Raw genomic sequence first — 26,021 nt, 5'->3', positions numbered from 1 at the left:
TATTCAAAAGCAGAGACATTACTTTGCCAACAAAGGTCCGTCTAGTTAAGGCTATGGTTTTTCCAGTGGTCATGTATGGATGTGAGAGTTGGACTGTGAAGAAAGCTGAGCGCGGAAGAATTGATGCTTTTGAACTGTGGTGTTGGAGAAGACTCTTGAGAGTCCCTTGGACTGCAAGGAGACCCAACCAGTCCATTCTAAAGGAGATCGGTCCTGGGTGTTCTTTGGAAGGAATGATGCTAAAGCTGAAACTCCAGTACTTTGGCCACCTCATGCGAAGAGTTGACTCATTGGAAAAGACCCTGATGCTGGGAGGGATTGGGGGCAGGAGGAGAAGGGAATGACAGAGGATGAGGTGGCTGGATGGCATCACTGACTTGATGGACGTAAGTCTGAGTGGACTCTGGGAGTTGGTGATGGACAGGGAGGCCTGGCGTGCTGCGATTCATGGGGTGGCAAAGAGTCAGACGCAACTGAGCGACTGAACGGAACTGAACTGAATATGGCAGAGGGCATGTTGGTATTTAGTGTCACTCAGCATGCTTTTTAATTTCCACATAGCGGATGATTTAAGTCCAGGCATGTTTTCTGAAATATATATAGATATTAATAGAATTAAGAATCTCTTATCCTGGCAGGTAGTGTATACACATCTGCTGAATGCCTTTTGGACCATTTTCCAGGAGTTATAAACAAACTTTTGCTGTACGTAGTCCATACTCATTTAACTTCTATAGGAAAGCTGAATATTGTTGTCTATATACTTTGGTGAAACTTCCAGATTTTCATAATCAACATGGATTATTAAGTAGTATTAGAAAACCTGACTAGTGCTAACCATGCTGTATAGTAAACTGGCAGGTAGTCTTACAGTTAAAAAGAAAACTAAAAAAATGAGAACTTAAATGCTTGAAATAATTATTGAACCTCAATTTCATAGTTAAACCTTGTCAATAATTCTTGTAGGCTTAAAGCATTATTTGAGACCAGAGTAACTTGTGTCCAGTAGAGCTGCACCTAAATAAAGCAAATAGTTTTCTTACTTATTCATCAGGGTTTTTTTTTTTTTTTTTACTCAGTTATGCCTTCACTAGTTCTGGTACTTTGTAACTCCATATTTGAACAATGACTTATATGTAAGCATTGCATTTCTAACTGTCAATTGTAACTAAAAGTGCTGTACTTAATATATTAAGTAACTTTTAGTGGAAAAGCAGTTCCTTACCATATTACATGTTGATTAACACTCAGGATAGATAAGAACAGCTCTCTTCTCTGCAGTACTTTATATCATGTTTATTCTAAATTCATTAACATTTAATTTTTTTTTTTTTTGCTTTAAGTTAGTCAAGAATTGAACTTGGTACAATTTAACATCAGTAGTTTGCATGATAGTAAAACAAATGTACTTTTTGGAAGCAGTCCTCAAATACTCTGCTGCTGCTGCTGCTAAGTCGCTTCAGTCGTGTCCAACTCTGTGCGACCCCATAGATGGCAGCCCACTAGGCTCCCCCGTCCCTGGGATTCTCCAGGCAAGAACACTGGAGTGGGTTGCTGCCGGGGTCCAGCCCCAGCAGGATCCAGGGGTACCCTCAGGATGACAGCATAGGCGATAAGGAAAGTAATAAGGGAAGAGAAAGAGGCTTGATCTTCCTTGGTTTACACAGAAAGCCAATAAAGCTCTTGTGTTCCAAGGAGTCATCCTGAAAGAAGAGAGAGAGAAAAAGAGAGAAAAGGAAAAAAAGAATGACATGGGGAGACCGAGCTTCGGTGAGCGAGGCCCATAACTTTATTTTCAAAAGGAACTTTTATACCTTGACTTGTACATAGAGGGAAATGAAAGATGCAAAGTCATACAGAGTCAGCCCAAACATTACATCTGTTTTGTCTTTATTGAAACCAGGATTTTTTCTGCATACCTTTTCCATAGACAATGTTGTGTACATTATCTTCTGGCCTTGGAGGCCTGTGGACATTTTATGACTCTTTTTTGATAAAAGCTGCTCAACCAGAAAACTTACTTTCCCTTGAAGTGTTTTTTCTTTATATTTCTAATCTGTGTCAGCCTCAGAAAGTGCTAAACAGAGTTACATTCTCACAGAGCAAAGGTGTAGTGGGTCACAACAAAGAAAGAACCAATTAGCTCAAAGTTCTGATGTGGTTAATTCCAAGGCTGCTACTTGTTTTTCTTACATTCCAACTCTGTTAACCAATGCACTCCCAGGTGCACAATGGATAAGGGATATGAGCATTGGCTTAACAATGAAATCCTACACCAGCACTACTCTAATAGTTTTTAACTCTTTGAAGAGCTCTGTATTTTTAGAATGTTTTAGGCTTTCCGTGTCTCTCATGGTTGGGAGGCTGTGCACAATCATGTGTGTTAATTGTAAGAGTATGGATAAACCTGTCAGGCAAGCTAGAAAGCCATCAGAGGGGTTTGAATTGAAACACTCCTATCATGCCCAGGAGACTTATTAACTAAAGCCCTAAGTTGACTTTTTCCAGAGAAAGGTGGTCGGGGATAGCCCCCTGTTAATGTCAGAAGAGTTGGTGAAAGGCACAAAATAGTAAGACAGACAGATTCTGGTTGTGGGGTAGATGCTCGAGCAGATCCAGGGGGTCCCTTGAGGCCTGATCCGCCTTTGCCTGTCAGGTTCTCTCTGCATGACCTTTGTCATGGGTGGGATTTCCCGTGGTGGCTCCCGGCAGGTTGCCATTTCCTTCTCCAGTGCATGAAAGTGAAAAGTGAAAGTGAAATCACTCAGTTGTGTCCGATTCTTAGCAACCCCATGGACTGCAGCCTACCAGGCTCCTCCATCCATGGGATTTTACAGGCAAGAGTTGCTGGAGTGGGGTGCCATTGCCAAAATACTCTAGGTCTCTTGATTAGTTACAGTGGCTGAAATGGAAACAGATGGCTAGAAATAAAAGAGTTCATTCTTTAGCTTTTGTAAAGTGTTTTTTATTTACTGACCTCTACTTTGAAGTCAAATACCTTTTACTGGGTTGTTTAATCAGACTTGCATCCTCTTTCAGACTTTGTCTCTGATTGGATTTTTGAAAGGAGACTATAAGATGGAAATGAAGAGTGTAGCAGATTTACCAGGGAGGCCTCTGGGACCCAATGCCATACTAAGGAAGAAAGCCTAGTTTCCACAGGAGAGATTAAACTTGATGAGTCTCAGCAACCCCAAAGGATGCTATGAAGCTGAGATGGTCCTCAGAATTGTTTCAGGTTGGGATGAGGGGAGGTGGACCTTTATGTCCCCAGTCCTAAGATGCAGGCTGCCCCAGAAGCAGTATGATCCTGTATCAAAATGGCTCTGTTCAGCTAAACCAGTTCCCTAAGCGGGCAGACCATTGAGGACTGTCTGCCAGCAGTATTCCCAGTAGATCAGAAAATAAGCCCTTCAGTTACAGAGGGGATTCTGGATGACAACGTACAGCATCCTCTACCTTTATTGATTCACACAATACCTTTATTGACCACCTACTGTGTGCCAGATTTTCAGGCCCCAGGGGTATGAAGTTGGGCAGGAGATGATCTCTATCTTTAAAGAACTCATAGTCTAGTGGGAGGATTGGGTGTCATCTTTCTTGTTTGTAATATTAGTAGAGCAGAAAGAAGTAGAAGGGAAAATTGATCCAGTTGCCACAGTACAAAAGGTTCCATTTGTACAAAGATTGTACAAATACAAAAGGTTGTTCAGCTCTGCTGTCTCTATCTAATCCTTGGCTCTCCCTCTACTTGGTTTTCCAGTGGTAGTCAGTATAAGAGAGAGAGAGATTTGAAAGAAACCATTTTTGTTTTTCAGTCACACCCAGTGCCTACCTACTTTTTAAGTCACCCTTCAGAGAGGCCCCAGTTTCTTGCCTTTCCCTTCTATGCCACACCTAGTTCCATCCTTGTCTCAAGGGATTATATGCACATGTTCCTTGAGTCTGGAGTGTGAGGATGGGATGGTATAGAAGAGTAGCCAATGTTCTAGCCCTACATCCTAATAAGTTTAAAGATAGAGTCATGACTGTGGGGAGGAAGTCCCTATGTTCTAGCTATTGGAGTTTAGTAGGGAGAGATACCTCCCAAGTGTCACCCTAAGCTGGAACACTAAATATATATTCCAGTGAATTCTTTGTTGTAAGTGGTGATGGTCATATAATGCAAATTAGATCCATATTTTGGTTGTATTTAAGTAAACTAGCTTGGGAATCTTTTATGGGAAAATAGATTGCTACTTCTAAACATCTTACAGAAAATAAACTCATAAGAATATATATATTCTAAGACCTGCCTCTTCAGGATTTGTTTAGTTTGGCTTCTTTTTCATACAGTAGATCTTTGTTTTTTAACTCCAACATACAGATGTTGTAAAAGCCTTTTATACCACAAACATCATAACAATAACTGTCTTCAGATATATGAATTTGGAGCCCTTGTGTCAGTAGGGGTGTGTGTGTGCACTAAATTGCTTCAGTTGTGTCTGAATCTTTGTGACCCTAGGGACCATAGCTTGCCAGACTCTTCTGTCCATGGAATTTTCCAGGCAAGAATATTAGAGTGGGTTTCCTTGCCCTCCTCCTGAGGATCTTCCTGACCCAGGGATCGAACCCATCTCTCTTATGTCTCCTGCATTGGCAGGCAGGTTCTTTACCACTACCACTGCCTGGGGTGCCCATCAGTAGGTGGGTGGCCGTTTGTGTGAAAGTGTGTTTAAACCAAACATTTATTGTGTGCTTCAGTGAGTCTGCTGCTTTTACTTGCTGGATAATTGGCTGTTTACAAATGAAGAATACAAAACTTAGAAATATCTAATTGTTTGCTCTCAGTTATAAGTTAATTAGTGGAAGAGCAAGTATTCAATCCAGATTTCTTGACTTTTAGGGAGATGTTTTAAAACAGTGTTTGTACATAGCCATAGTAAATTTCTTGATTGCAACCCAAATTCTGTCATCACTTTGAGGGCTTCCTGGGTTGCTCTACAGATGCTTCCTCTAGGCAAACAACACTATAACACAGATGCACTGCTTCAGCTAGGTTCTGAATTGTAAACTCCAGTTTCAGAATCATTTATTATTCCTTAAATGAGTTTTTGGTATTCCATAGAGTGTCTGGCAGGAGAAGGCAATGGCGACCCACTCCGGTACTCTTGCCTGGAAAATCCCATGGACAGAGGAGCCTGGTAAGCTGCAGTCTGTGGGGTCGCGAAGAGTTGGACACAACTGAGCAACTTCACTTTCACCTTTCACCTTCATGCACTGAAGAAGGAAATGGCAACCCACTCCAGTGTTCTTGCCTGGAGGATTCCAGGGAGAGGGGAGCCTGGTGGGCTGCCGTCTATGGCGTTGCACAGAGTCGGACACGACTGAATCGACTTAGCAGCAGCAGCAGCAGTGTGTCTGGGTTCAGCTTAGCTCCATGGAGCCATTCAGGTCTTCAGTTCATTCTATAAAAGTGTTGCTGCTATCTTCAGTGTGTGGCTTCGAAGGGTTCCTTCCATAAAGGAACAGGGAGCTTGAAATTTATTTTTTGTCTATGATTTCTTTTTGTTCATATCAGATCAGATCAGATCAGTCACTCAGTCGTGTCCGACTCTTTGCGACCCCATGAATCGCAGCACGCCAGGCCTCCCTGTCCATCATCAACTCCCGGAGTTCACCCAGGCTAATGTCCATCGAGTCAGTGATGCCATCCAGTCATCTCATCCTCTGTCGTCCCCTTCTCCTCCTGTCCCGAATCCCTCCCAGCATCAGAGTCTTTTAAAATGAGTCAACTCTTCACATGAGGTGGCCAAAGTACTGGAGTTTCAGCTTTAGCATCATTCCTTCCAAAGAAATCCCAGGGCTGATCTCCTTCAGAATGGACTGATTGGATCTCCTTGCAGTCCAAGGGACTCTCAAGAGTCTTCTCCAACACCACAGTTCAAAGCATCAATTCTTCAGCACTCAACCTTCTTCACAGTCCAACTCTAACATCCATACATGACCACAGGAAAAACCATAGCCTTGACTAGACAGACCTTTGTTGGCAAGGTAATGTCTCTGCTTTTTAATATGCTATCTAGGTTGGTCATAACTGCAAACCAGTACTGTTGAATACTTAAAAGAGGATGCTCAGTAATGAAGAAAGGGAAAATGAAAGGAGTAATAAGTCTTTCCTGGCCTTGCAGATTGACTCCTATATGTAGAGAAAAAAAAAAAAATCTATCTTAAATGTTTTTTGAAGTGAAAATTTTAAGCATAGCTAGCTGTATTTTCTCGATAAGAAAATGAGTTATTTAATAAACTAGTATTATTTACTATTTGTAATGTTGCTGCTGCTGCTAAGTCGCTTCAGTCATGTCCAACTCTGTGCAACCCCATGGACGGCAGCCCACCAGGCTCCCCCGTCCCTGGGACTATACAGGCAAGAACACTGGAATGGGTTGCCAGTTCCTTCTCCAATGCATGAAAGTGAAAAGTGAAAGTGAAGTCACTCAGTCGTGTCCAACTCTTATCGACCCCATGGACTGCAGCCTACCAGACTCCTACATCCATGGGAGTTTCCAAGGAAGAGTACTGGAGTGGGTTGCCATTGCCTTCTCCATTTGTAATGTTGAATACTGCACAATTGCACTCATCTCACATGGCAGCAAAGTAATGCTCAAAATTCTCCAAGCCAGGCTTCAGCAATATGTGAACCGTGAACTTCCAGAGTTCAAGCTGGATTTAGAAAAGGCAGAGGAACCAGAGATCAAATTGCCAACATCTGTTGGATCATCGAAAAAGCAGGAGAGTTCCAGAAAAACATCTATTTCTGCTTTATCGACTATGCCAAGCCTTTGACTGTGTGGATCACAACAAACTGTGGAAAATTCTGAAAGAGATGGGAATACCAGACCACCTGGCCTTTCTCCTGAAAAATCTGTATGCAGGTCAAGAAGCACCAGTTAGAACTAGGCATGGAACAACAGACTGGTTCCAAATCGGGAAAGGAGTACATCAAGGCTGTATACCATCACCAGCTTATTGAACTTATATGCAGAGTACATCATGAGAAATGCCAGGCTGGATGAAGCACAAGCTGGAATCAAGATTGCTGGTAGAAATACCAATAACCTCAGATATGCAGATGATACCACCTTTATGTCAGAAAATGAAGAAGAACTAAAGAGCCTCTAGATGAAAGTGAAAGAGGAGAGTGAAAAAGTTGACTTAAAAGTCAACATTCAGGAAACTAAGATCATGGCATCTGGTCTCATCACTTCATGGCAAATAGATGGGGAAACAATAGAAACAGTGACAGACTTTATTTTGGGGGACTCCAAAATCACTGCAGGTAGTGACTGCAGCCATGAAATTAAAAGACGCTTGCTCCTTGGAAGAAAAGTTATAACCAACCTAGACATCATATTAAAAAGCAGAGACATTGCTTTGCCAACAAAAGTCCATCTAGTCAAAGCTATGGTTTTTCCAGTAGTCATGTATGGATGTGATAGTTGGACTATAAAGAAAGCTGAGCACTGAAGAATTGATGCTTTTGAACTGTGGTGTTGGAGAAGACTCTTGAGAGTCTCTTGGACTGCAAGGAGATCCAACCAGTCCATCCTAAAGGAAATCAGTCCTAAATAGTCACTGGAAGGACTGATGCTGAAGTTGAAACTCCAATACTTTGGCTACCTGGTGCGTAGAACTGACTCACTGGAAAAGACCCTGATGCTGGGAAAGATTGAAGGCAGGAGAAGGAGGAGATGACACAGGATGAGATGGTTGGATGGCATCACCAACTCAATGGACATGAGTTTGAGTAAACTCTGGGAGTTGGTGATAGACAGGGAGGCCTGGCATGCTGCCGTCCATGGGGTCGCAGAGTTGGACCTGATTGAGCGACTGAACTGAACTGAATGTTGAATCACATATATTAAGTATGTATGCCTTCTAATACAGAAGAAACTAGTGTATTCATTGATTCAACAAAAATTCCCTAATGTTCTGTCACTGAGAATTTAGTGGGAGAATAAGTACTTGAGTAGTTTGTGTTCAGATGTAAAATTTTATGACAGTTTACTATCTTTTGATTTTCTTCTAAGTTATCAAAACTTAGATTCTTTGTAAAGTGTAGTTTGTTGTATTCTGCTATTTGAATATTTGTGATTTTTAAAGAATTCTGTATTTATATGTATTCTCAGTTCAGTTCAGTTCAGTCACTCAGTCGTGTCCGACTCTTTGCGACCCCATAAATCTCAGCACTGCAGGATTCCCTGTCCATCACCAACTCCCGGAGTTCACTCAGACTCATGTCCATCGAGTCAGTGATGTCATTCAGTCATCTCATTCTCTGTCATTCCCTTCTCCTCCTGCCCCGAATCCCTCCCAGCATCAGAGTCTTTTAAAATGAGTCAACTCTTCCCATGAGGTGGCCAAAGTATTAGAGTTTCAGCTTTAGCATCATTCCTTCCAAAGAAATCCCAGGGCCGATCTCCTTCAGAATGGACTGGTTGGGTCTCCTTGCAGTCCAAGGGACTCTCAAGAGTCTTCTCCAACACCACAGTTCAAAAGCATCAATTCTTCGGCACTCAGTTTTCTTCACAGTCCAACTCTCACATCCATACATGACCACTGAAAAACCATAGCCTTGACTAGACGGACCTTTGTTGGCAAAGTAATGTCTCTGCTTTTGAATATGCTATCTAGGTTGGTCATAACTTTCCTTCCAAGGAGTAAGCATCTTTTAATTTCATGGCTGCTGTCCCCATCTGCCATGATTTTGGAGCCCAGAAAAATAAAGTCTGACACTGTTTCCACTGTTTCCCCATCTATTTCCCATGAAGTGATGGGCCCAGATGCCATGATCTTTGTTTTCTGAATGTTGAGTTTTAAGCCAACTTTTTCACTCTCCTCTTTCACCTTCAACAAGAGGCTTTTTAGTTCCTCTTCACTTTCTGCCATAAGGTTGGTGTCATCTGCATATCTGAGGTTATTGATATTTCTCCCAGCAATCTTGATTCCAGCTTGTGCTTCTTCCAGCCCAGCATTTCTCATGAAGCACTCTGCATATAAGTTAAATAAGCAGGGTGACAATATACAGTCTTGACATACTCCTTTTCCTGTTTGGAACCAGTTTGTTGTTCCATGTCCAGTTCTAACTGTTGCTTCCTGACCTGCATATAGGTTTCTCAAGAGGCAGGTCAGGTGGTCTGGTATTCCTATCTCTTTCAGAATGTTCCACAGTTTATTGTGATCCACACAGTCAAAGGCTTTGGCATAGTCAATAAAGCAGAAATAGATGTTTTTCTGGAACTCTCTTGCTTTTTCCATGATCCAGCTGGTGTTGGCAATATGGTCTCTGGTTCCTCTGCCTTTTCTAAAACCAGCTTGAACAACTGGAAGTTCACGGTTCACATATTGCTGAAGCCTGGCTTGGAGAATTTTGAGCATTACTTTACTAGCATGTGAGATGAGTGCAATTGTGTGGTAGTTTGAGCATTCTTTGGTATTGCCTTTCTTTGGGATTGGAATGAAAACAGACCTTTTCCAGTCCTGTGGCCACTGCTGAGTTTTCCAAATTTGCTGGCATATTGAGTGCAGCACTTTCACAGCATCATCTCTCAGGATTTGAAATAGCTAAACTGGAATTCCATCACCTCCACTAGCTTTGTTCGTAGTGATGCTTTCTAAGGCCCACTTAACTTCACTTTCCAGGATATCTGGCTCTAGGTGAGTGATCACACCATCGTGATTATCTTGGTCGTGAAGCTCTTTTTTGTACAGTTCTTCTGTGTATTCCTGCCACCTCTTCTTAGTATCTTCTGCTTCTGTTAGGTCCATACCATTTCTGTCCTTTATCGAGCCCATCTTTGCATGAAATGTTCCCTTGGTATCTCTGATTTTCTTGAAGAGATCTCTAGTCTTTCCCATTCTGTTGTTTTCCTCTATTTCTTTGCATTGATCACTGAAGCAGGCTTTCTTATCTCTTCTTGCTATTCTTTGGAACTCTGCATTCAGATGCTTATATCTTTCCTTTTCTCCTTTGCTTTTCACTTCTCTTCTTTTCACAGCTATTTGTAAGGCCTCCCCGGACAGCCATTTTGCTTTTTGGCATTTCTTTTCCATGGGGATGGTCTTGATCCCTGTCTCCTGTACAATGTCACGAACCTCAGTCCATAGTTCATCAGGCACTCTGTCTATCAGATCCAGTCCCTTAAGTCTATTTCTCACTTCTACTGTATAATCATAAGGGATTTGCTTTAGATCATACCTGAATGGTCTAGTGGTTTTCCCTACATTCTTCAATTTCAGTCTGAATTTGGCAATAAGGAGTTCATGATCTGAGCCGCAGTCAGTTTCTGGTCTTGTTTTTGTTGACTGTATAGAGCTTCTCCATCTTTGGCTGCAAAGAATATAATCAATCTGATTTCAGTGTTGACCATCTGGTGATGTCCATGTGTAGAGTCTTCTCTTGTGTTGTTGGAAGAGGGTGTTTGCTATGACCAGTGCATTTTCTTGGCAAAACTCTATTAGTCTTTGCCTTGCTTAATTCCATATTTCAAGGCCAAATTTACCTGTTAGTCCATTTGTTTCTTGACTTCCTACTTTTGCATTCCAGTCCCCTATAATGAAAAGGACATCTTTTGGGGGTTACTTCTAAAAGGTCTTGTAGGTCTTCATAGAACCGTTCAGCTTCAGCTACTTCAGCATTATTGGTTGGGGCATAGACTTGGATTACTGTGATATTGAATGGTTTGCCTTGGAAACGAACAGAGATCATTCTGTCATTTTTGAGATTGCATCCAAGTACTGCATTTCGAACTCTTTTGTTGACCATGATGGCTACTCCATTTCTTCTGAGGGATTCCTGCCTGCAGTAGTAGATATAATGGTCATCTGAGTTAAATTCACCCATTCCAGTCCATTTTAGTTCACTCATTTCCTAGAATGTTGATGTTTACTCTTGCCATCTCTTGTTTGACCACTTCCAATTTGCCTTGATTCATGGACCTGACGTTCCAGGTTCCTATGCAGTATTGCTCTTCACAGCATCAGACTTTGCGTCTATCACCAGTCACATCCACAACTGGGTATTGTTTTTGCTTTTGCTCCATCCCTTCATTCTTTCTGGAGTTATTTCTCCACTGATCTCCAGTAGCATATTGGGCACCTACTGACCCGGGGAGTTCCTCTTTCAGTATCCTATCATTTTGCCTTTTCATACTGTTCATGGGGATCTCAAGGCAAGAATACTGAAGTGGTTTGCCATTCCCTTCTCCAGTGTACCACATTCTGTCAGACCTCTCCACCATGACCCGCCCATCTTGGGTGGCCCCACGGGCATGGCTTAGTTTCATTGAGTTAGACAAGGCTGTTGTCCTATTTTTAGAATATTTATAAATGTATAGGATCCTGATTCAGGAAGAAAAGCGTCCTTGAAATGGTTTGCTGGGATTGATTTTACTTAGAATTTAAATTAAAAAATTGGGTTTAATATATAGGAGTACTCATGACAGTCATTTTAGTGTTTTATATTTAACTTATGTTATTTTTTGGAATAAATGATTAATGAATAAAACTATTTAAAATATTTAAATTCTCTAACTTAGGATCTTATTTTAGGCTCTTTGGGAACATACATTAATAAATTGATGACTGTTAGTTCCCATTTTTCTGTACTTCAGAAGTCCTTTGTTGCCAAAAGATTTAGCAATATATACATGCTAAATGCTTTCTTAAATAACTTTGGATTTTAGAAACTTTCACAAAAGTAAAAGTTACATAAACTATGCAAATACAATTGATAATTTTGATAGCACTCAAAACTTCATAAAGAAGTGTTTCAGTTTTCTCTAAGAAGAACATATAAGCTCTGGTAAATTTATAAATCTGCCTTATGAATTTAGAAAGTCAGAAATACAAAATTCTAAAGGAAAGAAACTCTTATTGGATTTAATGGGATTCTTCATAAGCTTATGAAAATGCTTTGTTCTAATTTTAGTGTTTATTCTTAAGTTCATTAAGTTTGATTGTCATTTGACACATAATTTATGTTAATATTGAGTCTGGACACTTAAAACATTTTTATAGGAAGTTATAGCTTCCTTTGTGGTACAGATAGCATAGATTTTTTCTTTTCACGATTTAGACATGTGATAAATATGCTGCTATTCCATGCAGTGTTTGGACTCCACTCATTTCCTTGGAGGGACTGGACTCCTTCCTTAGAGGTGATAATGCCATTTTCAGTGTATGGCCTCCAAGCTTCCACTAAAGGAAGAGAGATCATAGAGGATCATGTGAGAAATTTGTTAGCCAGAATGTTTTAAAATGACTTTAACTACAGAAGTCTGAGATAAAGAGCTTAGTGTGTTCTAAGGAAGGAGAAAGGCACACAAGTATTAGTGGGTACTGGCATCTGTGTCACATCTTGTATTTATAATTTTTGTTCAGTCGCTAAGTCACATCTGACTCCTTGTGAACTGCAACATGCAAGGCTCCCCTGTCCTTCACTATCACCCAGGTTCATATCCGTTGAGTCGTTGGTGCTGTCTAACCATCTCGTCCTCTGGTGTCCTCTTCTGTTGCCTTCAGTCTTTACGAGCATCAGGGTCTTTTCTAATGAATCGTCTCTTCATGTCAGATGGCCAGAGCATTGGAGCTTCAGCTTCAGCATGTGTCCCTCCATTGACTGTTCAGGGTTGATTTCCTTAAGGACTGACTGGCTTGATCTCCTGGCAGTCCAAGGGACTCTCAAGAGTCTTCTCCAGCACCAAATTTGAAAGCATCAGTATTTAAAATTGCTCTTTCTCAAATGTCTGTGAGTTCTTCCTTTTTTACACACCCACTTGGTATTCTTCAGCATTTCATCCTGTTTCATTGTTCTTTCAGTTCTTTCTTTTCCTTGGACATCTTATACACTTTTGATTCTCAACTACCAATGTATTCCAATAATTCAAATTTGTATCTCTAGCCCTGACTTCCAACTTACACATCCATCTGCTTAGTAGGCATAGCCATTTGGGTCTTTATAGTCTTCTCTGATGACTTCATGTTTCTAACTTCTTTTCTCCTATTTTCCCAGCCCCCATCCCCAACCTCATCCATAATGTATTCCTCTTCTTTTATTTCCATTTGCAGATTCTAATATTACCATGTACATTATTTCCCAAGCTAGAAATCCAGAAGTAATCCTGAATTTCTGTCACCTTCCACATTTAGTCAACACCAAGTTTAGATAGGTTTTAGGTGGCTCAATGGTAAAGAATCCGCCTACCATTGCAGGAGATGCAGGAGACACAGGTTTGGTCCCTGGGTTGGGAAGTTCTTTTAGAGGAGGAAATGGCAGCCCACTCAGTATTCTTGCCTGGAGAATCCCATGGAAAGAGGAACCTGGCAGGTATAGTCCATGGGTTTGCAAAGAGTCGAACATGACTGAGCTGCACGAGCACAATCACCTAAATATTTCTTTCAATCTTTTGTTCAAAATTTCTACTCTTCTAATTAAGATTCTTGTCAGCTCTTGCCTCACCTCTATAAGCAATAAATTTGCTTCCAGTCTTGCCTTCTTCAAATTCATTGTCCTAACTATTGTGTGAAAGTGCAAGTGCTAGTCGCTCAGTCACGTCCAACTCTTTGCCACCCCATGGACTTTACAGTCCATGGAATTCTCCAGGCCAGAATACTGGAGTGCATAGCCTTTCCCTTCTCCAGGGGATTTTCCCAACCCAGGGCTCGAACCCAGGTCTCCCACATTGCAGGTGGATTCTTTATCAGTTGAGCCACCAGGGAAGCCCAGCAATACTGGAGTGGGTAGCCTATCCCTTCTCCAGCGGATCTTCCTGACCCAGGAATCAACCAGGGTCTCCTGCATTGCAGGTGGATTCTTTACCAACTGAGCCATTAGGGAACTATTATATGGTTGTTTATTAGAAAAGCACATTGAACATGGCATTGTCTTACCCAAATCCCTTCCTACTCAGTGACTTAGCTAACTTACTACCTTTTTTTGACCTTGTGCTTTGTGTTCTAGAATTACACAATCTCTTACTTCTTCCTGTATACATTCATACCCGTTTTATACTTCTGAGTTTTTGATCAGAGCCCTTGATCATACTGATCGGTTACAGTGTTTCTAAAATGTTTTTCCCGGCTTTCTTTATCTCATTTACTTTTAGTAATCTTTTCATACTCAGCTAAAGGAGACTTTCTCCATTTCTGGCCTTCCATTGACCCATAAATTCTTGCCTGATTATAAACTCCTCAATAGCAGGGATCATGTTTTATTTACCTCTATATGCTTTGCATTTAGCCATGTGCTTGCAAAGTAGAAAATTCTTTCTGCTCCCCCAATCTTCCCCTTAAAAAAGAAGCACAAAAAGGATTTAACCTTTATGGATATTTTATTTCTTTGTTTGGATAATGAGAGTATGTGTGCTGTTTTTATTAAAATCACATTTATTTTAGTGAAGAAAAATAAACTATTTGCCTTTAAATTGATAGCTAATTCTTCCTCTGATCCTTTTAGAATGAAGAGTGGCTAGTTAAGGAGAACTGTTTATTTTCTCAAACATTGGGTTTTGTGGAAAAATTAAATAACTTGAAAGAAGAGTAAGCATACATAATTATTACAGATCATGTGGCATCTGCTTTATTGATAGGAGATCTTTTACAAAGATCTACTCCTCTCAGATAGTTGATTTGTTTATTGTTTTCACCGTCTGGTGATGGAAAAAGGTAAAACCAAATTACAGAAAACTGCTAGTAATGTCCATTCAGTTGATCTGTGTGTTTTAAAATACTCTGTCTTCTTCCACAAAGTATTTGAGATAAGAGTTCCATGTTGTGTATTTTAATGACCTTGGAATATTTCTGTTTAGGGTAGAGATTTTCTAAACAGTTTGATGAGTTGAAAATATTTTTTTTGTTTATTGTTTTAAAAGTCCTTTAGCACTAACAAAAATATTTTGATATATTCCTTATATTTACAGATAGTCTTTATTTCCATAGTTTTATTATTCCTTTATGCTTTTCCTGTACAGAACTCTAACATTCAAGAGAGATGTAGTTTGAGACTGTATAGATTCTGCTATAATTTAACTGACTTCCCTGGTGGCTCAGATGGTAGAGAGTCTGCCTACAATGCGGGAGACCCGAATTCAATCCCTGAGTCAGGAAGATCTCCTGGAGAAGGAAATGGCAACCCACTCCAGTATTCTTGCCTGGAAAATCCCATGGACAGAGGGGCCTGGTAGGCTACAGTCCATGAGGTCGCAAAGAGTCAGACAAGACTGAGTGACTTCACTTTATAATTTAACTAGTCCTTTTTTTTTTTTTTTTTTAAATGAAACAAACTTTTTTTTTGGCTCTAAAACCATTGTTTTCTTGATCACTTTTATCACGCTCACTACTGACTGACTTTTTGAAAAAGACCACATTTTCTATTTTTGTTTTAAAAAGTAAATTTTTGCTGCATTCATTGGAGACTAGTTTAGTAAAGCTCCTTTTGTCTTGCTGAATGGCTGAACTCACTAACTAAATGACTGACTATAGAACTATGTCAGTTTTTTTATTGTTGTTGTTTTACCAATAGTTAAAATCACAAATATCAGAAGTCTGCTTTATCTTATTTTTAAGGTGTTCATAAGGTGAAAACAGTAAAGAGAATTCTGAATGTCTGACACTAGCTTAATCTTCCTAAAGATTAGGAAGGAATGAATACTAGATAGTTTTCTTGTGTTCTTCTCATCTTGAAATTCTTTGACTCCTTTGGTATAGGACAAAGTCAGTAGACTAAACACTCTATGATTCTTCTGCAAATTTGTTTTTACCTGTTTTTCCAAACTAAATTTGAACATAGGTTCAAAAAATAATAGTATTTACTATGTACAGGGCAATATGCTAAGCTCTCAAAATATAATGCTAAGTAAGAAACACTTAATCCCTGTCCTCGTAGACTGGCCTAATTGCTCTAACTTAACTGATGAGCATGATTTAAATATAGCATGGGTAGTTACACCTTTTTACCTTTGCTTGCATACTTTTTCAACAAAATCGTTATCCCTCAGCATCAAATTTTACTCATATTTCAAACATAGACTCTGATGAAATCTCCAATATGATTCTCTCCCTGTTCATGCCACATCATTTTAGTCTGCTTCCTCGGAATGGTTATGGAACCTAATACATACTATTCAGTTACAACATTAACTTAAAATTATTAATAAACACTCATTTTTAACTTTTCATGTATGTATATCCCTAGATAGCCTATAAGGTTTTGAATGGCCAGTCTATCCTCTGCACCCCCTGCAAGTGATTTGTGTCCTTCCCACATACAAAATACACTCCCTTCCTTTCAAGGTTCCCAGAGTCTCATCCTATTGCATATCTGCTCAGAGTCCAGAATGTCTACACCAAAATCAGATCCATATGTAGATGAGCCTCCTCGGGTACAGTTGCTTAGGTCTAACTCCTCACGTATAGTTCTCAGTCTTAAGACCTGTTCTCTAACCTCCTCAACCCACACACACCACCTGCACACTAAGCATACAGTGATGGGATACACATAGGATAATTGCTATAGACTTTCCTGTTCAACGGGGAGAAAAATAAGGGGCACAAAGGAGTCATTGGTCCATAATGATTTTGAAATTTAGGTAGGAAAACATTAGAGGTTCTTTGATTAGATCTCATGGCCTTGTGATAATTCTTTAGGTTTCCAGGCTTTGCCCTCTGAGCTCTTGGTTTCTCCCTCTGAGTCATCCTTCCTTTTTCATGAAATGTAGCATGTGTTTGCAGCTGAGGAAGTTTCTTAGTCTGCTTCCTGCCAGCAGAATTTTGGGACTCCAGTGGTCTCATTTCACATTGTACTGTTACTGTCCCTTTTGGTCGAAGTTAGCAATGTGTTTGCTGATGTAATTCTCACAAATTTTGTCAGCCTTCTATGAATCACATTGGTGTTTATTCCATTAGATGAAGGCCACATCCAAGAATGTTTTCAAAATGTGGACTTCTGCAGAGAAATTAAGATATGGTTCTCGCAAGCTTTCTAGGAGACCTATTGCTTGATTGAGACGATCTGTGAGATACCCTCAGCTGGTTTAATGGACTTTTTGTACAGCTAAATTAATACTGTGAGGTATCACTCTTAATCTTTCTGGAATCTTGACAAAAGATTTTATAGTCAATCCATCAGTTTCATTTTTAGGCCATGTTCTGGCAGTACACTGAATTCAGACTTTGTGTCAAAGCTATTCTTAACTTTCTCATCTTTTGCCATCTTGAGAAGCTGAGAATTTTCAAAATGATTCTTGTCCTGATTGTTTTTTTAAACAATCGTTTCTTTAGTTTATCTTACTTTTTTTGCATTTTACTGACGCTACAAGAAAAAATAGGCAGCGCCTACAATACTTTGACTCTGCTTGGCCATCTTCTTAGCTAGATCATTCAGTTCATTAGGCACATTTCCTACTTTCCACATTACTGAATGTGATAGTGTTGCGAAGTTTCTAATACTGCTTAACAAAGATCTGCCTTCCTCCAGTTTCCAAAACACTTTTTTCATTTCCATTTAAGCTCTTATATGACAAGCGCTCAAAGTCCAGCTTTCTACTAACACACTGTTCAGGCAATTTAGGCTTTCTCTACCATGCTCCTAAAAATCCTTCCAACCTACGCCTACTGCCAATTTCCAAAGCTATTCCCATATTTTTAGTTATTTATTGTGGCATCACCCACGTCCAGCTTTCAACATCTTTTCTAGTTACCTCTTCCTTTGTAACATATTTAGCAGCTGAAAACAGCAAACACTTATTTTCTTATACTTTGGGTGGTCCAGAATCTGGGTATCACTTAACTGGGTCTTCTGCCTCAAGATCTCTTTTGAGGTTGTAGTCAAGGTATCAGGTGGGACCATGGGTTTATTTGAAGGTTCAGCCAAAAGTGAATCTGCTTCCTAGTTCACTCATGTTGTTGTTAGCAAGATTTAGTTCAGATTCTATTGGCTAGGGGCCTCTTTAGGTCCTTGGTCTTGGGCCTCTTTCATAAGGCAGTTAGACAACATGGCTAGCTGGTTTCCATTGCAGCAAAAGAGAGCTGGCAAGACAGATGCAAGAATCGTTTGTAACCTAGTCTTGAAAGTAACATCTCATTTGCCCTTATTCTCTTTGTTAAAAGCATCAGTAAGTCCAGCCTCCATATGAGTGAAGGAGCTCATACATAGGCATGAATACCAGGAGGCAGGAATCATTGGAAGCTATCTTAGCAGCTTTGTGATCCTTGGCCACTATTTGCATGTGAATCTGCATTTACTGGGTTTGAAAATTGGAAGAGTATCTAGAACACACCAGTGAAATAATATTTACTTAACTGTGTAACAGGAGTATCTGCACAGCCTTGTAAATTACTGAAACTGTAAATTACTGAAATAATTTTATAAGCTTAACTTCACACAAACCAAGTTTTACTCCTACACAAGTGTACCTCTTGTTCATATGCTCACATGAAGTATGATGAAATATGAACCTTTTAGAGAAATTTTTACAGTCAAAGCACGTTTAACTGTTGGACAAATGAATTAAGTGCCTCCTTTCTTTGTTTTCCTTTTTCCCAGGTACTGATACATGTCAGTATTTATGAGATACATGAAATGAAATAAATTATTTTATTCATCCTGATTAATTCTGAGACAAAATTTATTCTTTTACTCTTCTTTTGTTGTTTTCGTTCAGTTGTGCCTGACTCTTTATAACTCCATGGACTGTAGGTTCCCAGGCTCCCTGTCCTTCACTATCTCTCAGAGCATGCTCAAACTCATGTCCACTGAGTTGGTGATGCCATCCAACCATCTCATCCTCTGTCGCCCCCTTCTCCTCCTGCCCTCAGTCTTTCCCAGTTTCAGGGTCTTTTACAGTGAGTCAGCTCTTCGCATCAGGTGGCCAGAGTATTGGAGCTTCAGCTTCAGCATCAGTCCTTCCAATGAGCATTCAGGGTTGATTTACCTTAGGATTGACTGGTTTGATCTCCTTGCAGTCCAAGGGACTCTCAAGAGTCTTCTCCAGCACTACAGTTTGAAAGCATCAATTCTTCAGCATCGGCTTTCTTTATGGTCCAACTCACACATCCATACATAGCTACTGGAAAAACCATAGCTTTGACTAGACGGGCCTTTGTCAGCAAAGAGATGTCTCTGCTTTTGAATACATTTTCTAGGTTTGTTATAGCTTTTCTTCCAAGGAGCAGGCGTCTTTTAATTTCATGGCTGCAGTCAGTACCCACAGTGATTTTGGAGCCCAAGGAAAGAAAATCTGTCACTGTTTCCACTTTTTCCCCATCTGTCTGCCATGAAATGATGGGACTGGATGCCATGTTCTTAGTTTTTTGAATGTTGAGTTTTAAGCCAGCTTTTTTCACTCTCTTCTTTCATCCTCATTAAGAGGCCCTTTAGTTCCTCTTTGCTTTCTGCCATTAGAGTGGTATCAGCTACATGTCTGCTGCTGCTGCTGCTAAGTCGCTTCAGTCGTGTTCGACTCTGCGTGACTCCGTAGACGGCAGCCCACCAGGCTCCCCCATCCCTGGGATTCTCCAGGCAGGAACACTGGAGTGAGTTGCCATTTCCTTCTCCAATGCATGAAAGTGCAAAGTGAAAGTGAAGTCACTCAGTCCTGTCTGACTCTTAGTGACCCCATGGACTGCAGCCTACCAGGCCCCTCCATCCATGGAATTTTCCAGGCAAGAGTACTGGAGTGGGGTTCCACTGCGTATCTGAAGTTGTTGATATTTCTCCTGGCAGTCTTGATTCCAGGTTGTGATTCATCCAGCTCAGTATACCACATGATGTACTCTGCATATAAGGTAAATAAGCAGGGTGAGAATATACAGCCTTGACATATTCCTTTCCCAGTTTGGAACCAGTCTGTTGTTCCATGTCCAGCTCTAACTGTTGCTTCTTGACCTGCTTCACAGGTTTCCCAGGAGGCAGGTGAGATGGTCTGATATTTCATTTCTTTAAGAATTTTCCACAGTTTGTTGTGATCCATACAGTCAAAGACTTTAGTATAGTCTATGAAGCAGGAGTAGATGTTTTTCTGAAATTTTCTTGCTTTTTCTATGACAATTTGATCTCTGGTTCCTCTGCCCGTTCTAAACCCAGCTTGTATATCTGGAAGTTCTAGTTTCATGTACTGCTAAAGCCTGGCTTGGAGAATTTTGAGGATTACCTTGCTAGCATGAGAAGTGAGTGCAGTTGTATGGTAGTTTGAACATTCTTTGGCATTGCCCTTCTTCAAGACTGGAATGAAAACTGACCTTTTCCAGTCCTGTGGCCATTGCTGAGTTTTTCAAATTTGCTGACATATTGAGTGCAATACTTTAACAGCATCATCTTTTCGGATTTTAAATAGCATAGCTTCTTTTACTCTACTTGTTTCTTACCATTTTCTTTTTTTACTCCTTTTTTACTCTTCACTGTAGTTTTAGAATTATGATAGTGCAGTAAATATAGGTGGTATAACTCTATGAGTATCCCTTAAACACACGTGAAGAAAAATACTGCTGTTTTTGATGCTGGAGGAAGGCACTGGGAAGAATGGTTTCAGAGTCCTGTGTTTATCCTGGAAAATAGATTTTCATTGGAAGAAGGGAATATTTGAAGTTTTTTTTTCTTTGTTAGTCATATTTCAATTATTTATTATTCCTGTCCCAAGCCTTTTAAACTCTTGGCAGAAAAACCACTGAAATCTCACAGATAGGTTTGCCAAACTGGCCTGAAAAATAACAGTAATTACTTTTTTCCGTGGATTATTTTAGTGTTATTTGGTTCAAAACTTGGCTTTGTGTGGTCTGATAAATATTGTGATGTTTAGGTTGAAAATGCGTAGTCAGTAGTACATTTAAGTCCTTTTTTTTTTAACATTTTTTAACTTTTAGAAGAATCGTTATTTTTCTTCCATGTTTCCCAGGAAGTACAGGGGTTTGTTTTTTCAGTTGTGCTGTAGTAGATTAAGTTAGAGTGGAAGAAGAGAGTTTGTATAGATGCCTAAAGCTATTTATTTTGTAGTTGCGCATAAATCTCTGACTGGGAGTGTGATACTGAGAAAAATTGTGCATGACAATAATAATATTACTAAATAACCTTGTGGATATCTAACCATGTTTTAGAACATTATTAATACATTTCCTTTCTGGATTACCCCTAATGTGTAAAGCTGTCTTTTTCTCTCTTTTGCAGGTAATATAACATTACGAAGCAAGATGGGTAACATCACAGTAGGTATGTGCTAAGTGGTTGTTGGTAAATTTTGTATTCTTTTTAAAATAGCTATATTTGCGGTATTTTATTAGAGTACATAAAATCTACAATTTAGCCGATGAACCTAATAGTATCCTGATATACCAGTCAGATATAGGCAGACCCACTATATGAACTGAGGATGAGATGGTTGGATGGCATCACTGACTCAATGGGCATGAGTTTGAACAAACTCCGGGAGGTAGTGAAGGACAGGGAAGCCTGGTGTGCTGCAGTCCATGGGGTCACAAAGAGTCAGACATGACTTAGTGACTAAACAACAATAAATACATGAATGTGTGAAATTATTTCTAAAAGTTCATTGATTCATCATCCTATAAATTCTATATAATTATAGGTTTGCTATCAGTCAGAATACTGTTAGAATTCTAATTTCACCACTTTATATTCATGGAAAATTACCTAACTGCTCTATACCTAAGCTTCTACCTCTGAAAAAAATAGAAATAACAGTTCAGTTCAGTTCAGTTCAGTAGCTCAGTCGTGTCCAACTCTTTGCGACCCCATGAATCGCAGCACGCCAGGCCTCCCTGTCCATCACCAACTCCCGGAGTTAACTCAGACTCACATCCATCGAGTCAGTGATGCCATCCAGCCATCTCATCCTCTGTCGTCCCTTCTCCTCTTGCCCCCAATCCCTCCCAGCATCAGAATCTTTCCCAATGAGTCAACTGTTTGCATGAGGTGGCCAAAGTACTAGAGTTTCAGCTTTAGCGTCATTCCTTCCAAAGAAATCCCAGGGCTGATCTCCTTCAGAATGGACTGGTTGGATCTCCTTGCAAGAACACCATTTGATAGGTACTAACTGAGAAATAACAGTTAGTACCTATCAAATGGTGTTCTTGTAAAGATTAAATGAGATATTTAAGTACTTTAGCATAGCATCTGACATATGATCTGCTGCTAAGTCACTTCAGTCATGTCCGACTCTGTGCGACCCCATAGACGGCAGCTCACCAGGCTCCCCCGTCCCTGGGATTGCCCTGGCAAGAACACTGGAGTGGGCTGCCATTTCCTTCTCCAATGCATGAAAGTGAAAAGTGAAAGTGAAGTCGCTCAGTCGTGTCCGACCCTCAGCGACCCCATGGATTGCAGTCTACCAGGCTCCTCCGTCCATGGGATTTTCCCATGGCACTCCACTGGCAAGAGTACCGGAGTGGAGTGCCATTGGCTTCTCCCTGACATATGATAAGTACTCAGTAAATAATAGCCATTTTAATTATTGTTATTGTTCTAATCCTAAGCCAGAACTAACAGTGGCTAATGGTCCTTTAGACCTAATCACCATATGTGATGCTATGCCTATGGGAATAAAAGTTCAGATTCCCGGAAAGCTTAGATAGAGCTCTTCTCTATCCCTAGTTACACCTGCTTGCCTGTTAGGTGAAGGCAGTCTGAGCAATCTGAGCTCTAAGAGTGGTGGTTGATTTTTAGACCTTAGAACATAGGGGTCGTTGGTGGGAAACCAGGATCTTTGTTGAGGAGCTATGGCTTATTGCCAGTATGAATGCTCTGGCTTCCTGGTTTTGTCCTTTTGACATTTTACGTTTTCTTTTGTGTGTGTGCTAATTGAAATGGTAAATATACTCAATAATCCTTTTCACTATCACTTCTTGTGAATTCTCAGAATTAAGGTACACATCCCTTTTTAAGTTTTCTAGACATTGTAACCTTTATGTTCATTGAGGGATAAATAGAAGACAAAGGCTTCCTAAGTGATAGTTGTAAATCATTTTAACTGAAAACATGACAGGATTTACCTTTGTCCCAGAGAGAAATCAAAATTTACTGCTGACTCTTCAGGCCATTCCATCAGAGGGTGCATCTGGGGTTAGTAAGGAAAGTTTCTAGGGTGAAAAAAAGATACACTAGTAAAAAGCTGAGCTATCTGGGGGTGGAGAGAGTCCTAGACATGGGTAGAGTTTGTAGCAGTAAGGGAAGGGAAGGAAAGAAAGGGAATATTTCCAATTGGGAGACACAGTGAGTTTCACTGCCCACTAGCAGGCCCTTTAGGCAGATGAGAATTTGAGAAATACTTATTTGATAATGCTAGTATTATTGTTGGATGGAAATGTGGGAACATAAAGGGAAAACCCTTCTTTCTAAAATCGGAAATAAATGCATTATTACCCATACTGAAAAAGAACAGCAACAGCCAGGATGAAATGAACAGTAATTTACATCTTTGAAGATGGTTTCACTCTGTATAAATGATTAACCGTTTTAAGTTTTAAGGGCTTCCCTGGTAGTTCAGCTGGTAAAGAATCCTCCTGCAATGTGGGAGACCTGGGTTTGATCACTGGGTTGGAAAGATCCCCTGGAGAAGGGAAAGGCTACCCACTCCAGTATTCTGGCCTGGAGAATTCCATGGACTGTAAAGTCCATGGGGTAGCAAACAGTTGGATACAACTGAGTGACTTACACACACACACACACACACACACACACAAACTAATCTGGATGGGGGTAGGAAGAGTGGGTAGTGTCTTTCTCTTTCTTCTTTCATTTTATTATCTATAAGACAGTAAGCCACAATGTTTTAACCTTAATAATAGTGTTCATTTCTTAAATTCCTTTAATTCTTTGAATATCTCTATTAAGACTTTGGAAGAAAGTATAAATTATGTCACTGTTTATATTGGTCTTAAAATTCTGTTAGCATTTGAAGACAGCCCTGGATATGGCAAAAACTAGTCCACATATATTTACCAAGTGCCCGCTCCATACCAGGAGCTCATGTAGATACTGGGGAATATGTTGGTCAAAAGATATTGTCTTCATGTTCACCTTTGGGCTGAGAAGAAAGATAATAAGTATGTGAATAACAAAAGATAATTTCACATAGTGTAATGAATAAATAAGAGAGGGTAATGTAATAGAGCAGAAAGAAAGCTGCTTTGTTCAGTAATCAAGGAGAGTCTGGAGAAGAGATACTTGAATTAAGGTCAGAATAATGGGGAAAAGGCATGTAAAATTCTGGATGCACAGCTCCATGGATATAGAGGACAGCCAGCGCAAGCCCTTACGTGGAATGAGTTTATCAGTTTGCAGAGAAGATATATTCACAAAAATCAAGTCTTTCATAAGCAAAGTGTCGTTTTTCATTTATATATATCTTTAATTTCTCTTACCTTGTTTTTTAGTTTCCAGTGTAGTGCTCTGAGATATCTTTGGTTAAATTTGCTTTTTTGACCCCATTATGAATGGAATTTTAGAAAATTTCATTTTCTAATGGTCTGCTGCTGGTATATAAAAAAAATACAAATGACCTTTATTCATGGACTATGTTTCTTGTGACCTTGCTAAATTTATTTATTCTAAATAGTGTATTTTTTAGAATCCAGAATTCTTTTCTAGGTAGGCAGTCATTCCATTTGCAATTAATACAGTTTTATCTCTTTCTTTCCAATCTGTTTTCCTTTTTTTTCTCTTTTGCCTTATTAGGCTAGGAAGGTTCTGCAGCACAATATTGAATAATAGTGGCAGATTGTTCCCAGTCCTAGTATCCAGTATTAGAGGGAATACATTCAGTGTTTTCCCTTTTAAGTGTGATGTTAGCTATGCAGGCTTTTCATAGATACTCTCTATCAGACGGAGGAAATTCTTTTTATTCCTAGTTTCCTGAAAGATTTTTTTTTTCTTTCCTTTGATCATGAATGGATGTTGAATTTTGTCAAATGTATTTTCTGTATTTATTGAAATGACTTTTTTAAATTCTTTTTTTACTCTATTAATGATCAATTGCATTGATTTTTTATGTTAACTAACCTTGTATGGTTGGATGGCATCATCGACTCAATGGACATGGGTTTGGGTGGACTCCGGGAGTTGGTGATGGACAGGGAGGCCTGGTGTGCTGTGGTTCATGGGGTCACAAAGAGTCGGACACGACCCAGGGACTGAACTGAACTGAATGAATTGAACTGAACTTTGTATTCCTCGGATCAACCATACCTAATCATGATGTAGTATCCTATTTATGGCAGAAAGTGAAAAGGAACTAAAGAGTCTCTTGATAAAAGTGAAAGAGGAGAGTGAAAAGCTGGCTTAAAACTCAACATTCAAAAAACTAAGATCATGGCATCCGGTCCCCATCACTTCATGGCAAATAGATGAGGAAACAATGGAAACAGTGGCAGACTTTATTTTCCTTGGCTCCAAAATCATTGAAGATGGTGACTGCAGCCATGAAATGAAAAGATGCTTGTTCCTTGGAAGAAAAGCTGTGACAAACCTAGACAGCATATTAAAAAGCAGAGACATTACTTGACTGACAAAGGTCTGTCTAGTCAAATCTATGGTTTTTCCAGTAGTCATGTATGGATGTGAGAGTTGGACCATAAAGAAAGCTGAGCGCTGGAGAATTGATGCTTTTGAACTGTGGTGCTCGAGAAGACTCTTGAGAGTCCCTTGGACTGCAAGATCAAGCCAGTCAATCCTAAAGGAAATCAGTCCTGAATATTCATTGGAAGGACTGATGCTGAAGCTGAAGCTCCGATACTCTGGCCACCTGATGCGAAGAGCTGACTCGTAAAAGACCCTGAAACTTGGAAAACTGAGGGCAGGAGGAGAAGGGGGTGACAGAGGATGAGATGGTTGGATGGCATCACCGACTTGGTGGACATGAGTTTGAGCAAGCTCCGGGAATTGGTGATGAACAAGGAAGCCTGGTGTGCTACAGTCCATGGGGTCGCAAAGGGTTGTACATGACTGAGCGACTGAGCTGAATTGATCCTATCTATAC

At 40.0% G+C, this 26,021-nt stretch overlaps 1 protein-coding gene across 12 annotated transcripts in view; it reads left to right on the top strand.

The window, feature by feature from the left end:
* The window catches only part of FAM185A (family with sequence similarity 185 member A), a 77,467-nt gene that overhangs the window by 16,846 nt on the left and 34,600 nt on the right, over positions 1-26,021 (top strand). For all 12 annotated transcript variants that reach the window (XR_015162728.1, XR_015162725.1, XR_015162729.1 and 9 more), the window contains one exon: positions 21,197-21,238. Coding sequence is in view for 7 of the 12 variants with exons in the window: in XM_086397087.1 (XP_086253213.1) it covers positions 21,197-21,238 (42 nt within the window). In the remaining 5 variants the exon portion in view is untranslated. The remainder of the gene's footprint in view (positions 1-21,196; positions 21,239-26,021) is intronic.

This window comes from Bos grunniens, chromosome 4 (assembly GCF_055505025.1).
Source record: "Bos grunniens cultivar Pamir isolate PY7600 chromosome 4, Bosgru_T2T1.0, whole genome shotgun sequence".
Lineage (NCBI taxonomy): Eukaryota > Metazoa > Chordata > Mammalia > Artiodactyla > Bovidae > Bos > Bos grunniens.
This window is presented reverse-complemented; position numbering and strand designations above follow the sequence as displayed.